Consider the following 15,981-nt stretch of genomic DNA (forward strand, 5'->3'; position numbering starts at 1 on the left):
GGGAACTATAAAGATACCTTAGAATACTTCCATTTATCTATCATCTACTTTCCTTGACATAAACTTTCTCTTCCACTCAACTCCCCTCACAATGTTAAAAGATCTCATTTTTGACAGAGTACCCAAAGAATTGGGTGTGTAAGTTTCAAACTATTAACATCTCCTATCATAGAAGTACACTTATTTTCCAAAAAATTAAGCTCGTGATTCCAGAGAGTCTAATGTCTTCCATGGTAGGTGCATAATAAATTCTCTTTTCATTTTTTTACTTGCATTTTCCCTGATATTTGAAACATTCTACCAGCTCACATTTTGTAGATTCCACATCTTTAGAATTTTAATTTAAAATCAATCAATGTTCCCCAGGTATGCCATCAAAGAATAACTCATGTCATCTTCAATACATATTATGGTATTCATCCTCATTCAACCATTAAGGTTGTAAGTATTTATCTTTCTGTAGTTTGGCAGTTCTAGTCAAAGTAATAGGATTATTACAGCTATAGTTGCTTCATTCTTTTATAACTATATCTATCCTTATCTCTCCACTAGATTAATGCATACTGAACATAAATGCATGGGCTTTAGAATCATATCAACTGGTGGTCCAATACCAGCTCTACTACTTTCTACTTGTGATCTTGGGTGAGTGGCTATCTTTATTCATTGCAAAAATGAGAATTATAATATGCTTAACATCACAGGGTCACAATGAGGATTAAATGAGATAATTAAGGCAAGAAGCATATATATGTTAGAAATTATTTTAAACAGAATGATCATATCAAATGCAAATAACTAAAATTAAGCATCCACAAATGTGTAAAGCATTAACAAATTGTGAAAACCTACTATGAGCAAAGTGTAATTTTTAATGCTTAGAAAGAAACAAATGTGAGTAAGAAGGGATGCTGAATGAGTCCTTATCCTCAAGTAGCTTAAAAACAGAAATAAGGGTACATAAACACAAATGGGCTGAAGGCAAGAAAAACAAATATTATGGGTAGCTAGAGAAAGAAGTAAGCCTTTTCTGCTTCTACAGATTAAGTGCTGCCTGAGAAGGAAGAGAGAAAGCTATTCTCCCCAGTACATATCTGTTTTCCACCCTCAATTCTCTGCTTTACCTCTATCAACTATTCATCAGTTCACATACATAGCATGTCCCCATAACTCTGAACATTTGATTCTGTCTAGAAATTCCTTTACTGTTTCCTGGCAACTTTTCTTCAAGACCTCCTCAAGTGTCACTTAAGTGAAGCCATTCCACAACTTATCACAATGCAATTTAATTATGTGAATATGGTATGTCTACCACATTACATGGTGAGTACTCCAAGGGTCAGAACTTCACCCCATCTTATTTACTCTGTATCCCTCCCCTCTGCATCTCCACCCAATGCCTACTTTCCAGCTTAGTATTTATTACTAACAAGAATGCAAATAAGAATTCTACGAATAAGAACTCAAATATTTACTAAATGAGCAATTAATGAATTAATGACTATAGCAAAATTGGGAAATAAAGAGAAGAAGATCACCAACCAATTTTGAGTCTGGACAACTTAAGGTTAGAAAAAAATGGAAGTGAAACCATTCTAGATAAATTAGACAACAAAACAAAGACTCTTCAGACATAAAATCGGAAAGCATGTTCTCAGCTGGATGCAGTGGCTCACGTCTTTAATCCCAGTCTGTAATCCCAGCACTGTGGGAGGCCGAGGTAGGTGGATCACTTGAGGCCAGGAGTTCAAGAGCAGCCTGGCCAACATGGTAAAACCCTGCCCATCTCTACTAAAAATACAAAAATTAGCTGGGTGTGGTGGTGTATGCCTGTAATACCAGCTACTTGGGAGGGGAAGACATGAGAATCGCTTGAACCTGGGAGGTGAAGGTTGCAGTGAGCCAAGATCGTGCCACTGAACTCCAGCTTGGGTGGCAGGGCAAGGTGCTGTAAAAACAAACAAACAACAAAACAAAAAACAAACAACAAAAATAAAACAAACAAAAAGGAAAAGAGTGTTCTAAAAAGGGTAAAAAGTTCTACATAATTGATAATGAATGCCTCACAGAGGCATCGGAACCCTTCATCTATTTAGCTCTATCTTTCTCATTGACTTAAAAATTATTTTGAAAACAATACAGTCATAATATGAATGTCTAATGCTATTTCGTCTCTAAACTAGGGCATTACTAAAGTGCTAAAACAGTTAAAGTCACCTTTGAACTAAATTAGGATATGAATATTTTTCAGTCAAATATGGTGTTTAAATAGAATGACTGATAGATCAAAATTGAGCTAAAGTTCATACTTACGATGAATACACGAATTCTAAAACATGAGTAAATAAACAAGACAGCGTGACAGGATCACTTTAAGGATTATCTAAAATGGGTAACTATAGTAATCTTATTTTTAAAAATAATTCATCCAACAGTCAGTGTTCAAACTTCCAATCTCTGCCCCCACTCCTCTCTCTATAGTTTGTTTGAGTTGGGATCCAAATAAGTTGCACACATTGATGTCAATACAAAATTGTTTTAACTAGAAAAGGTTGAAGAGATAGACGTAAACAGTGCTGAAGGCAACTTTTCAGTACTTTCACTTCTTTTTAAGTTAGCAGCATTGGTGTTTGAATACTTCTAATTTGATTTCATATCTCCCAGCTTTCATTTTTTTATTGAGTCATGTTTTACAATTAACAGCCATGATTAAAGTTCGTTTACTTTAAATGAACTGAAGAAGGGAGAAAGATAGTTTTTCTAGCAGTAAATGTATAAGACATACAAAAGAAGAGGCCGCAAGATGCAACTATTTAGGTGTGTTATTTCCTTGAGAAGATGAGAGGGAATCATTATTCTATGTCCTATCATGTTTAGCCCCACACAGTCAGATACTCATTAAGAAAAATGTACTGACTGGGTAAGGGGTCTGCCCTAGTCCCTACAGATAAAACCTTGGAAAATCATGCCTGTCCCTGCCTATGCCAGGCCTCTGACTCTGTGTGAGTCCTCAGTTAATACCTGTACTGAAGTAACTTTATCCCAGATCTTCCATTTCCTGCTCCTGTTTTTCAGTCTTCAGCCTTGTCATCTATATCTTTAATTTCTCCCTTTTCCTACTGATATCTTTCTTTTAACTTATAAAACTCGCAAGTCACTACTACTCTTAAAATGAAGAAACCAAAAAAAACCCCTAGCTTCCTAACAATACCAGACACTCTTGAGCTGTTTACATTAACAATCTCCGCACTCACATTCCAGTGAAAACCACCCACAAGTATCTGTATGCCTCACTCCACTCCTTACCGCTCCTCTAACCTTTGTTACCCCCTTCTTTCCCTGACCTTAAGGAGACTGTCTACTACAGATTGTCTCTTGGATGGGGTTCAAAAGCATCAAGTAACAGAACACAATGCTTTAAAATAAAATCATGGGATTCAGATTGTGACAGATGGTACTTCTTGCTCTTCCTTTCTACTTTTGTTTATTGACTTGCTTTATCTGTGTAAGTATCTTTCTCTCCCAAAAGCAGCTCCTCAAATGAGCAAAGAAATCAGAGAAAATTTGGACTGGGGAGGTAGAAAAGATAATATAATCTGGAATAATGTTTTATTAGGGACTTAAGAAAATTTTCTTAAATAAAACACACGATGGCCAGGTGTGGTAGCTCATGCCTGTAATATCAGCACTTTGTGAGGCCAAGGCAAGATGATCGCTTGAGCTCAGGTGTTTGAGACCAGCCTTGTCAACATAGTGAGACCCCATCTCTCTCTCTCTATATATTTTTTTGAGACAGAGATTCGCTCTGTGTCCCAGGCTGGAGTGCAGTGGCGAGATCTCGAATCACTGCAACCTCTACCTCCTGGGTTCCAGCGATTCTTCCGCTTCAGCCTCCAGAGTAGCTAGGATTATAGGTGCCCGCCACCACATCTGGCTAATTTTTTGTATTTTTAGTAGAGACGGGGTTTCACCATGTTGGCCAGGCTGGTCTCCTGACCTCAGGTGATCCACTGGCCTTGGCTTCCCAAAGTGCTGGGATTACAAGCGTGAGCCACCTCGCCCGGCTCTCCCATCTGTATAAAAAACAAAAACCAACTCCCCCTTGCCCAACAAAAAAGTCTATATTGGAAAAAAAAATTGTACAAAAGTGGTTGTTATAATTATCTCTTTAAAATACACTTTCGTAGAGGGTCAAAATCCTTTTTAACTGCAGGTATAAATCTGAGGAAAACTTAATAAGATGTAATCGATGTAATTTTTTAATTTAAAATTTAGTATTTTACTTATAGATGTATCATTGTTCAACTTAACCTCTGTAAAGCAGTAAGCCAACATTCTAAAGTTTCTTGATCACATATCTTCCTTCTCTTTCTTGCTCTCTCTCTATATACAAAGTCTCCACTGTGCTATTATAAAACATACACAAAAGCATATAAAACAGAATGAGATCAATAAATAGAAATGAAATTCCAATGTTTTCTTCACCAAAGAATTGTCTTGTATTATATAAACTACTGCTTTGGAGAACATTATTATGGACAATCAAGGAGAAAGTCAAATGGAATATAGTGAATGGTTTGATACAATAAGCTAACTTTACAAACTGATTTTTATGAAATTCAACTGCTACTAAGTTTTTAAATAAAATTTTACCCGTGCTATTTATTAGCTCTGTCCTAAAGAGCACACACATTTGATGGTAATGAAAAAAGGGAAAAATCATTCTTTCCTGGTTAATATATAAAATGAAGTGTGGGTTATTATTATACTTCATGAAGTAGCAATCTTGTGAACACTGGCTCTATTCTACCATACTCAACAAGGAGGTACAATGAATTCTCTCAAAGACTAGGATTTAACTTCAACTAGAATACAACATAGCACCACAAGTCTAAATAATAGTATTATAAGCCGAGAAAGAAGAGATTCAAAATTAGACAAAACGCACAGAACTACTTGCAAAATGTGAACATAACATACATTTATACATATTTTTGAATGTATAATTCTGAGTTCATAAACTTTAGTTTGGAATTCATTCCAAACAACTGTATAAATAAGAAAGAAAAAAATGTAACCACTCTCATTTTCTACCTCTTTGAAAGGAATTCAGTAGTTTTAATTAAGAAGTAATTAATTAAATTTACTACTTCCTGCCTATCTGTGATGGATCATAATCTGCACTAAGGGCCTTAACCTTGCCAAACTTCACTTTCATTACACAGAAGCCCTTAAAGAATTCAAGAAATTGTGAAGTAAAAGTTACTTAGTTGTGGGTTACCTCAGAACTGAAAAGCCTTAATTAAAGAAAGCCCTGTAAAACAAACAGCATGTATCTATAACGCTTTTTAACACCACCTTTTACTTACGTCAACAGGGACCAGAAGACTCTTGCCAAGATGTTGATTAAAAGAGAGGCACCAGGCTTCAGTGTAACCATTCATGTTAGGGACATACTTCTTTATTGTCTCATCATTCAGCCTCAGCCACACACCATCATCATTATGGATCTATAGAAAAAAAGCAACAGAAACAAGCCAGGCCTTCCTGTAAGTCCTATGAGGCTAGCAAGGTCTGAAAGTCTGCAAAGCAGGAAAATGATGGTGGATGTGGAGATTAAGCATCTAGTTTTTGTAGAAAGTAAGTCTGAGAGACCCTCCAGGGAAAAAAAAGCAGCAAAGAGTGCCAACACACTATGATAATAATTCATGTGGCAAGATTATAAAAGCAATTTCACTTAGGAATAAAAACACAAGGAAACCACACTTTAAGATACATAGTTTAAACAGTAAAATCAGATGTTTCCCAAAGGAATATGAGTCTTCCTTCCCTTATATCTGTATTTTAAGAATCAGAAGTCACTTGGTTGTATTACCAGAAAAATATACTGTCCAAAGTTAAAGCAGTAAGAAACACATTTCAAAACAAACAACATTTTAAAATGTCATGAAAAACTATACCTATTTTCAGTGAATACATGTACAGGTTCTGAATAGGTTATGAATACTCAGTTGAACATTGTTCTTTTCATGTTCAAAATATAATTTAGTTATTTTTTACTGATAAAATAAATGAAATGTTTGAAACTCAATGAACACATTCTATAAAATAGTTTTAAAATATTTCCCAAACTGCTTAAAACACATTCTGACAAAAAACTCAGTAACCTTATTATTATGCAAACAATGCAAAAACTTTCCGTCCAGAATTTACTACCAAGAGCTCCTTTATCAATTACCTCATCAATAAAAGTGATAGTTCCATTGACTTTCACTATGCCTATCTGCTCACTCTGAAGGGAAGGGTGGCTACGGATGCGAAGCCCTGCGCTGTCCTTGGCCACAAATTTTCGAACCTGAGAAAGGCAAAGATAAACAGTGAGGTAGGAAGAACATGGAATAGAGATCTTATAAGTAACAAGAAGTAAAATTAAGCAGGTTTGAAAGTATCATAATTCTTAACAAGGTTCCAGAATTATTTGTAGTGAGGCTCCCACTGCAAATAACAGTGCTTCATAACACTAATAACAGAACTTTTAAGCACTGAAATGTATATTACTGAAAATAAAGCTTAGACAATTATATATATTTTTAACTCATTTCTAAATATTGAAGATATGTGTTAAGAAGGATAAAAACCACTTGTTAGAAAAATAAATTCAATTACCAGTATTTCATTTTTTTAACATGCAGTTTACCAAAATGCCTATACTTATTCTTTAGATTTCAGAAATTAACTTTCCTTTTGAAAGTAGAGGACATTTTCATGTTGCAAACTTTACACTTAATTTCAGTAGACTTTTTGATCATTGTAAATGTTCCGTAGCAGGAAGAATACAGTATGTACCAATTACTATAGCATTACACAAAGAAATAAAGAAGTACACATGCTACAACTAAGAAATATTACCATGAACTACTCTCTAAATTTATTTAGGGATATTTAGAATTCAAGTCCTGAAATCAAGTAAAATGTTAGATGTTTACTGGCCATTTTGAAGCATCAGTGACAAACATGTAAAAATTGAATGATTCCGGCTCTCAATTCATTCTGCCCTAACCTTATTAGGCTGAGGTTCAGACTTTGGTTTGACCAACTGAGTTCCTGGTGGTATCATCCCTTTTGGTGGGTCTTTTACTTTTACTTCCAGACCAGCATCTGTCAGAAAAATCAGAGAACTGTTAACATTTGAGAAAAAAAGAGAAGGAAGATCCTTAAACCTAATCTTATAAACATCCACAGGCTGTTTTTAAAAATTAACACAAATATCTGATTTCTGTCCTTTTAAGGTGATGGATATTTAATAGGCTAAACAAGAGAAATATTTTGAAAATGGCCCTGAGATTCTAAAGGAATGTCTCAGGATGTCAAGGAAAAGAAGGGGCTCCCTATCTTTAACTAGAACATATGAAATGATACAGAAAAAATGGAAAATAATTAAAAAAAGAACCCTTGAGAATTAAAACTTATCTGACAATATCCAATCAGAATACCACTCATCATCTCTACGAGTCATCTCTATGACAATGTAGCATGGTCGTGAGAAGCTGAGGTTCTCATGTTAGACTGCTTTGGTTACTCCGATATCTCACACTAACTGTTTGACTCTCTGAGCCTCAATTTCTTCATCTATAAAATGGGAAAAATAATAGTATCTAATTCACCGAGCTGCTGTAGGACTTAAAATATACAAGGGGTCAGGGGCAGTGGTTCACACTTGTAATTCCAGCACTTTGGGAGGCCGGGGCGGGCGGATCACCTGAGGTCGGGAGTTCAAGACCAGCCTGGCCACCATAGCGAAACCCCGTCTCTACTAAAAATACAAAAATTAGCCGGGCATGGTGGCGCACACCTGTAATTTTAGGTACTCAGGAAGCTGAAGCATGAGAATTGCTTGAACCTGTGAGGTGGAGGTTGCAGTGAGCAGGGATCGTGCCACTGCATTCCAGCCTGTGCAACACAGTTAGACTCTGTCTCAAAAAAAAAAAAAAAAAAGTACACGTAGAACAAATTTAGATATATATAAAATGCACAATAAATGTTAGCTATTATTATTGTAATTATTCTAATGAATTATTATCTCTGCTTGTCTATGGTCAAGCGAGGTCGCAGCCCATTGATAGCATCGGAGAAAACTTAGGAAGAAGAGCAGGGAAGTTGAGTATGGAAGAAAATGAATGATTCTAAGTAAGCAAGTCTTTTTCTTCAGCTTCATTCCAAAAAACAAATAAAAGTGGATTTTTCTTATCTAATTTGTATCAGTTTTCTTCATCCCACTATTAGATAAGATGATGAAAAAAACTCTACTGAAATTTTACCAGAATTTTTAGAGAAAAGAAAATCTTCACAATGTCATTCTTGGCTATTTCTACTTTTGAATTCCTACTGTAATTTGTATCTCTTGTGTGTCACTACTTATATTCTACTTCATATGATTTTTGTTTGCCTGTTTTATTTTCACAATCCTCATTATTTTTTTTTTATTTTTTTATTTTTTTTTGAGACGGAGTCTCGCTCCGTCGCCCAGGCTGGAGTGCAGTGGCGCAATCTCGGCTCACTGCAAGCTCCGCCTCCCGGGTTCACACCATTCTCCTGCCTCAGCCTCTCCGAGTAGCTGGGACTACAGGCGCCCGCCACCACGCCCGGCTAATGTTTTGTATTTTTTTTTTAGTAGAGACGGGGTTTCACCGTGGTCTCGATCTCCTGACCTCGTGATCCACCCGCCTCGGCCTCCCAAAGTGCTGGGATTACAAGCATGAGCCACCGCAACCGGCCCACAATCCCCATTAAAGTGTTAACACTTGACAGGAATTGTCTTACCCAGGACAATGTATGCTCAGAACCAAAAAACATTTGCTGAACTAAAGGCTTTATGGATATGTTGAAATAAAGAAGAGTGTAGCAAATGCTGCTAGCGAAGGTCTCTAGAATGTTACAGATGAACTGGATATATCTGAGTCTATATAGTTACATTAATGTATGAGAACATAGAATTACATCAATGTAAAGTATCTCTTTACCTCCACTGCCAACGCAAACTACTTAAAGCGGGGTTTCCCAAATACTTTGGTGAAATATTAATTGGTATTATTTCTATCTCCACCATTTCTCTCTTCTCCACTCGCAAGCGGTCCCATGATAAGGATTAAACATAGTCAGACAAGTTTCTTGATTTCAGAACTTGTCAGAATCCCTAATATGTTAATATAGATTGTGTGAATGTCTCAAGTGAGACTACCATATACAAGTTGAGCATCTCTAATCTGAAAACCCCAAATCCAAAAAGATCTAAAGTCTAAAACCTTTGGGTGCTGACATGATGCTCAAAAAAAGCGCTCACTGGAGCATTCTGAATTTTGAAATTTTGAATTAGGGATGCTCAACTGGTAGCTATAATACAACTATTCCAAAACCAGCAAAAGTCCAAAATCTAGAATACTTCTGGTGCCAAGCATTTCAGATGAAAGATACTCATCCCAAACCAGGTTTTTGAAATTTATCTGATCACAGAAACCCCTTTTCTTGAGGAGTATCAGGAAAATTAATGTTACAAGAAATTCACACTGATAAGTACTAGAGTTTTCTCCTTGTTATCTTGTTACACAGACAGTTGAAAAGTAAAGAAAAGATTAATGCCTGAAACAAAAGAAACATGTTTTTCAAAGTTAATGGTTGTGATGATTAGTTGTAGGTGTCCACTTGACTGGATTAAAGAATATCTAGAAACCTGGTAAGGCATTACTTTTGGGTCTGTGAGGGTGTTTCCAGAGAAGACTGGTGTGTGAATGTGAGTGGAGTAGGTGGAGGAGATCTGCTTTCAATGTGGGCAGGCACTATCCAATCAGCTGGGGACACAGAGCAAACAAAAACAGAAGAGAAGTGAATGTATTTCTATTTTCTGGAGCTTGGATAAACACTTTCTCTACTGTCCCTCGACATTTGAACTACAGGGTTCCCATCATTTAGACTCCAGGACTTATTATCAGTGGTCCCCCTGGATTCTCAGGCCTTTGGCCTCAGACTGAGAGTTACATCATCTGCTTCCCTGGCTCTGAGGCTACCTGCATCTCAGGGTCTCCAGCTTGCAGGTGTGGCCCGTCATGGGACTTTTCAGACTCCATAATTGTGCGAGCCAATTTCCCTAATAAATCCCTCTCATATATCTAATACAGTCATGCATTGCTTAAGGATGGGGAAATGTTCTGAGAAATGAATCACCAGGCAATTTCATCATTGTGCAAACATTAGAGTGGACTTATGCAAACCTAGATGGTACAGATTACCTGGGTTATATGGTACAGCCTATTGGTCTTAGGCTACAATCCTGTACAGCATGTTACCCTACTGAATACTGCAGGTAACTGTAACACAATGGTAAGGATTTGCATATCTAAATATATCTAAGCATAGAAAAGGTACAGTAAAAATCTTATAGGACCACCACTATATATGCTCTTCGTCACTGACCAAAATGCTATGAGGCACATGACTGTATAGAGATCCTATTGGTTCTGTCTCTCTGGAGAACCCAGATTAACACAATGATAGATTAAAAAATGCATTCATTCATCCATATTTACTGTCATTATGTGCCAGGCACTGAGCTACACTGGAAGATCCAAACATGAATGCTTTCTGCTCATAGTCAGGAGAGGCACAGACACACCCACAAGGGAGAGACAGGGTAACACAGCAGCGTGGAAGAGAGCACACCTGACTAGTCACATCAGGGAATGGAGGGAGGGAGTCATGAGGGCTACAATGCCTGGGTGGACACCAGAAATTATTACAAAATGCTAATGCACTAATTAAATACTCATTATGAATGAGAAAACAAGGCCTCAAATAAGTTATGAAAGCTATCCATATGTATAATGCAAGTTAAAGGGCAAAACTAGAAGAGAAAAATAATTTTGACTCTAGTTATTTGAAGTAAGTAGTAGCTCATGGCTTTAAAGAAAATACCGATTTCAATGCCATCAATGGTAACATGAATAGTGTAGAGTCCAATAGCCCCTGGAGTCCAATTTGCACAAAAAGTCCCATCATTATTGACACGGATCAGCATATTCTCACTGGGTCTGAAAAGAAATAAGATGGATATTGGAAATTTTACTTTTGGTTAAGCAGCCAACATCATTACGATAGTTCGGCAAACACTTAATTTGTTTACATACCTCCTGGCAATCCTACCGCCCTGCCATAGTACGCTTGCCTACTCTCCAAAATGCTTGAATTTCACTTCTTTCTTACCTCAAATCTGCATCACCTCTCTTCCTCACTCTCAGGTGATCATGACCTCACCTCTTTCTTCTGTGAGACAATAAGCAATCAGATACAACCTCAAAGTTGCAATGTTATTAATAAACCTACTTTCCCCTGCCTTCTCTCATGGTAGAATGGAGGAAGTGTCCTGGATCTGATCCAAAGCTAGTCCCTCCCCTTGTGCTGTGAATCTTATTCCCTCAACATTTTTATGCTGCAATCACCTTGTTCTCTCTCATGCATCATCAATTACTCTCAATTTACTGAATCATTTCGATTAGCAAACAAACTTTAGAATCTTCACTAACACCTCCCTTTGGTATTACAGCCCCCTCTAATAAGGTCTTACATCTCTTCTCCTATTTATATCAAACTCCATTCTCTCACTTCTGCTTCCTTTCCACAATTTAACCTTACTAGGCTTTTGTTTCCAACATTTCCTTACAACTGCTGATGTCAAAGTCACCGATGACCACCATGTCCCCAAGTTCAATGGTCACTTCATCCTCAGCAATCTCTCAGTAGCATTTGATAGCTGACAACTCTTCCTATCTTGAAATACTGCCTTCTTTTTGCTTCTGTGACGTTTTCTTGGCTTTTTTCTTATCTCACTGGCCACTCTTTATCAGTGTTTTGTTGCTTTCCTTTTTCTGACTACCGTTTAAATTAAGGAATGCCCCAGGATTTGGGTCTGGGTCATCTTTTTTCTACCTATGCCATCTATCTAGGTGACACCCATTCCTCAGTTTTAAATGCCATCTCAATATAGATGATTCCCACATTTATTTTCCCCATGAGTTTCAAACTGGTATTTCCAGCCTATACATAATTCTGCTATTTCAGATTCACTTCAGAGATTTTTCTAAATTCTACGGAGGTGATCTCTCCAAACTATAATGCATCTAATTATTTTTTCCAAGTTTCTATTTTAAGAAGTGCTGTTCCTAACAAATAAAATATTAACTCAAAAAAATGTGCTTAAATCTGAAGTTAACAGAATTAATTATGGGCTGAAAAATTAAGACAGTACAATCAAATACAAGTATACCACATGCTGAAATCTCTCCACAATTCATTGGAAGGAGAAAAGGAACAATTTTTAAATAGCAAACAAACAAAAAACAAACTAATCAACCCTAAAAAAGTCAATTTAAACATTTTTAAATACTAGATATCTACTTTACATACCTACTTTCACTAGTAGGTAGTATTATGTAATATATTGGCAGTATTACAGTTGAATGTAAACACATTCTTTCTGCAAATCTATACATTATTATGTGACAAATCTCTATCGGCAACCTAGAAAAATGCTATAAAGTATTTATTTATAGAAAATAAAGTTGAAATGCAGGATGATTTTAATTGCAAGCAGCTGACAACACATGTTTTGGTTATACTTTGAGAAAACGATCCTTACCTCTTAGGAGTTGGTGATGCAAAACGTAGTTCTTCAAATGAATAATTTTCATAAACCTTTAAGAAAGAGACCAGTAACAATTGTAAAATCATTTAGAAACATTCTCAATTAACAGAGTAATACATTATTCAATAAATGGTTGTGAGACAACTGGTTATCCATATAGGAGAAAAAGAAAAAAATTACCTACATTAGACCATTTATTAAAGATAAATTTTACATGGTTTGAAGATCCAAAAGTGAACACCAAAACTTAAAAAAAAAAAAAAGCAAAAGAAAGAAACAGATAACATCTTTTGAGTAAATTAAAATTTTAAAGTTTTCCAAAACAAAGATACTATAAAGATAGGAAAAGCTTCCACCTTGGAGAAGGAGATTTGTAACTCGTACAACCCAAAGGTGATACGCATGCATAACTTATAAAGAATAAATCCATACAAAAGATATAAACAACAACAAAAAAAGAGAGTCAAGCCAATTCTCTGAAGAAGAAATCTGAAAGGTCAATAAAGACTAGAAAAGTTATTTAACTAAACTTGGAAGAAAATACGAATTAAAACAAAACTAAAATAAATCATATCATGGTCATCAAATTGTGTTGGTAAGAACCAAGTGCAGAGGAGAACATGTAGCACCTGCTACTTTCATACATTGCTTGTAGGAGTGTGAGTTTTGGCAATACTTAATGTAGTTGTAGTTGTGCATGCCCTACAACTTAACAATTCCACTTATAAGTATGTATCTTACAGAAACTCTTGCTCATGTACAAAAGGAGACAAATAAAGAATGTTTATTTCAGTACAGTTTATAATAAGTGTCCATCAATGGGAGAATGGACAGATTATGGAATAGTAAGTAACTCAATGGAATACTTTAAAGCAGTTAAAATGAATGACCTATAGCTAGATGGCTGAACCTCAAAAACAACATTAAGCAAAAATCTGGCAAAATGATACATACAATATGATATTATTTTATAGACTTCTGGAAAACATATTGAACAACCCAAAATATACTGCTTATGAATAAATTTGTATTCAGTAAGAGCCTAAAAATATATACAGGAATGAGAATCACTACACTCAGGGCAGTGGTTACCTCTAAGGAAGGGGTGGTAATGGGTCTGAGGAAGGGTTTATGCAGGCTTCAATTGTACCTGTAGCAATCTGTTTCTTAATAAAAAAATAACAAAATGACCTGAAACAATTATGGTAAAATGTAAAGACAAAAATGGGCTGTAGGTACATGAAACTTGGCATGTTATTCTGAATACTTCTGTATGCCTGCAACATTAGCAAAGAAATCATTATCTTTCAAGGTTCAGGTCAAGATGTCCAACCGCTCATCTACTTCTAACTCCTCCTGTAGTTACAGTAAAAGGAAGCAAACTCAAAGCCCCCTTCCTTCTCTCTACCCTTTTTGTTTTCATAAAAATGAATTAGAAATGATCTAGCTGCCTTTACCTACTCAAAAGTTACACATGAGAAAAATGCAAGCCAAGGCTGAGTCTTTAGCCATACAAAGGTGAGAAAAGGAAATCCATGTTTCTAGACTTTACGTACAATGTATTTTCTACTCCATCACTTTCCCTCAAATACATATTATTAACACACTTAGTAATGAAAGAAGAGACCATATCTCATCTTTCCATCCTCTACAATACTTGGCTCACTACTGAGTGAATACATAGTATTTGTGAATGGTTGATAAGGAAAATTTCCTTTCCTGGGACCTGAATTAACATTTCACAGATACTGTTTGGGAATGGTATTCCATAACTGCTCTAAACCTAGGCTACTCAGAACATGTTTGAAATACTGCATTCCGTTGTGGTAACAAAATTTGTAAAAGAAATTACACAAATTGAAGCATGTTCATAGGAAACTAAAAGATTAGGGAGGTAAGGAGACTAGAAACTAAATTCCTTAAGCGAGTGTTGGAATAGAGAAGAATTTTTACCCTTGCTTTTTTTTTTTTAATAGTAGAAATGATTTTAAACTTTGATGCTAAAATAGCCAAATGTGTAAGATGGATTTTTAAAAAAATGAGACAAATATTTATTTCAGATGTAGAATTCATAATGAGACTATTAATTTGGTGAGTAAAAAGTGAGAGAAGAGAATTCTTTAACAGCCAGTGGACAATTCACCTAGAACTCTAGTTTCTCATTCCCTGATTTCTTTAACCTCAATAACTTCAACTTTTCTTCCAGCCACTCACACCAAGTCACAGACCTGTGACATTACTCAGAACTGTTCTGTCTCTGAAATCAAAATAAAATGGCCTGTTCAGTTTTTTACCTCAATAACTATTCCTATATCTACTTTGACGTCTAGTCTCTCCTACTTCCTTGACTCTCTGAAATTTCTTCCCTTCCAAACTAAATTAGGTTCCACTGTCCTCTCTTTAGCTACCATATACTCAATTTCCTTGTTCCACTGTTCTTTTGCTGAACTATCTAGCAAAATTTTAATGCTAGATCAATCCAAATGATTTTTATCCATTCTCATATGACTCACACTGTTATTCACAAATAATCTTCAATTTCAACTGATTATTCAAAGGCATCTAATATATCTTTTCTGATCGGTGCTTTCTTTTAATCTCTAGAATAACAATTTCATTTTATCCCCTTTGTTTCAAAACCTTGACCCTAAGATTCACCACTTCCATTTCCATCCCAAAACATATAATTACTGTTTTAAATAATTCTTTTGGCTGTAAAACCTACAATTTACTAGCATCTGTATTAAGCTTTCTTTTCCTTCTCCTGGTAGAATGAAACAAGCACTACTCCTCCTATTTAAGGCCAATGCTACCACTTGAGCTCTAGATTCTATTTTTATATTCAGAATATCTTTATTGTTTTCTTTCTCTCAATTACCTCCTAATCAGCACTCAAATATGTAAGTCTGTCTCTATTAATAAGACCCCATACTCCAAAGCCTTCACTCAATTCCATTTCCTCTGGTTCTTTCTATAGTCAAACATCTTGAGAGGCTTATCTACACTCACTTCAGCTATTCCCTTAATTATGTGTTGCTTCTTTGGCTAGTATTCTTACCAATGTGAATTGTTTTTCCTTTTCCTTTCTTTTTCTCTTATCTATCGTATAAATCAGTATTTCTCAAAGTTTAGGTTTTGAATTTGAATCACTCTGCATATTTGTTTCAGGCAAATTCCTGAACCTCTCTCCAAACCCACTGAATCTAAATCTCTGGGTGCTTGGAAATCTTTTTTTTAAAGTAAGTGCTCCAGATGCTTCTGAAGTAGAGAAGAGTCTGTGACTCAGTGAT

The 15,981-nt window shown here is 35.8% G+C and overlaps 1 protein-coding gene across 1 annotated transcript in view; it reads right to left on the reverse strand.

Moving 5' to 3' along the window:
* MYCBP2 (MYC binding protein 2) overlaps positions 1 to 15,981 on the reverse strand; it is a 288,978-nt gene that overhangs the window by 92,503 nt on the left and 180,494 nt on the right. Inside the window, exons 48-52 of the mRNA XM_032151244.2 lie at positions 12,686 to 12,741; positions 10,966 to 11,081; positions 7,061 to 7,158; positions 6,239 to 6,355; positions 5,370 to 5,510 (exon numbers count right to left, since the gene is read on the reverse strand). Coding sequence (XP_032007135.1) covers positions 5,370 to 5,510; positions 6,239 to 6,355; positions 7,061 to 7,158; positions 10,966 to 11,081; positions 12,686 to 12,741 — 528 coding nt within the window. The remainder of the gene's footprint in view (positions 1 to 5,369; positions 5,511 to 6,238; positions 6,356 to 7,060; positions 7,159 to 10,965; positions 11,082 to 12,685; positions 12,742 to 15,981) is intronic.

The sequence above is a fragment of the Hylobates moloch genome, unplaced genomic scaffold (genome assembly GCF_009828535.3).
Source record: "Hylobates moloch isolate HMO894 unplaced genomic scaffold, HMol_V3 SCAFFOLD_4, whole genome shotgun sequence".
Taxonomy (NCBI): Eukaryota; Metazoa; Chordata; class Mammalia; order Primates; family Hylobatidae; genus Hylobates; species Hylobates moloch.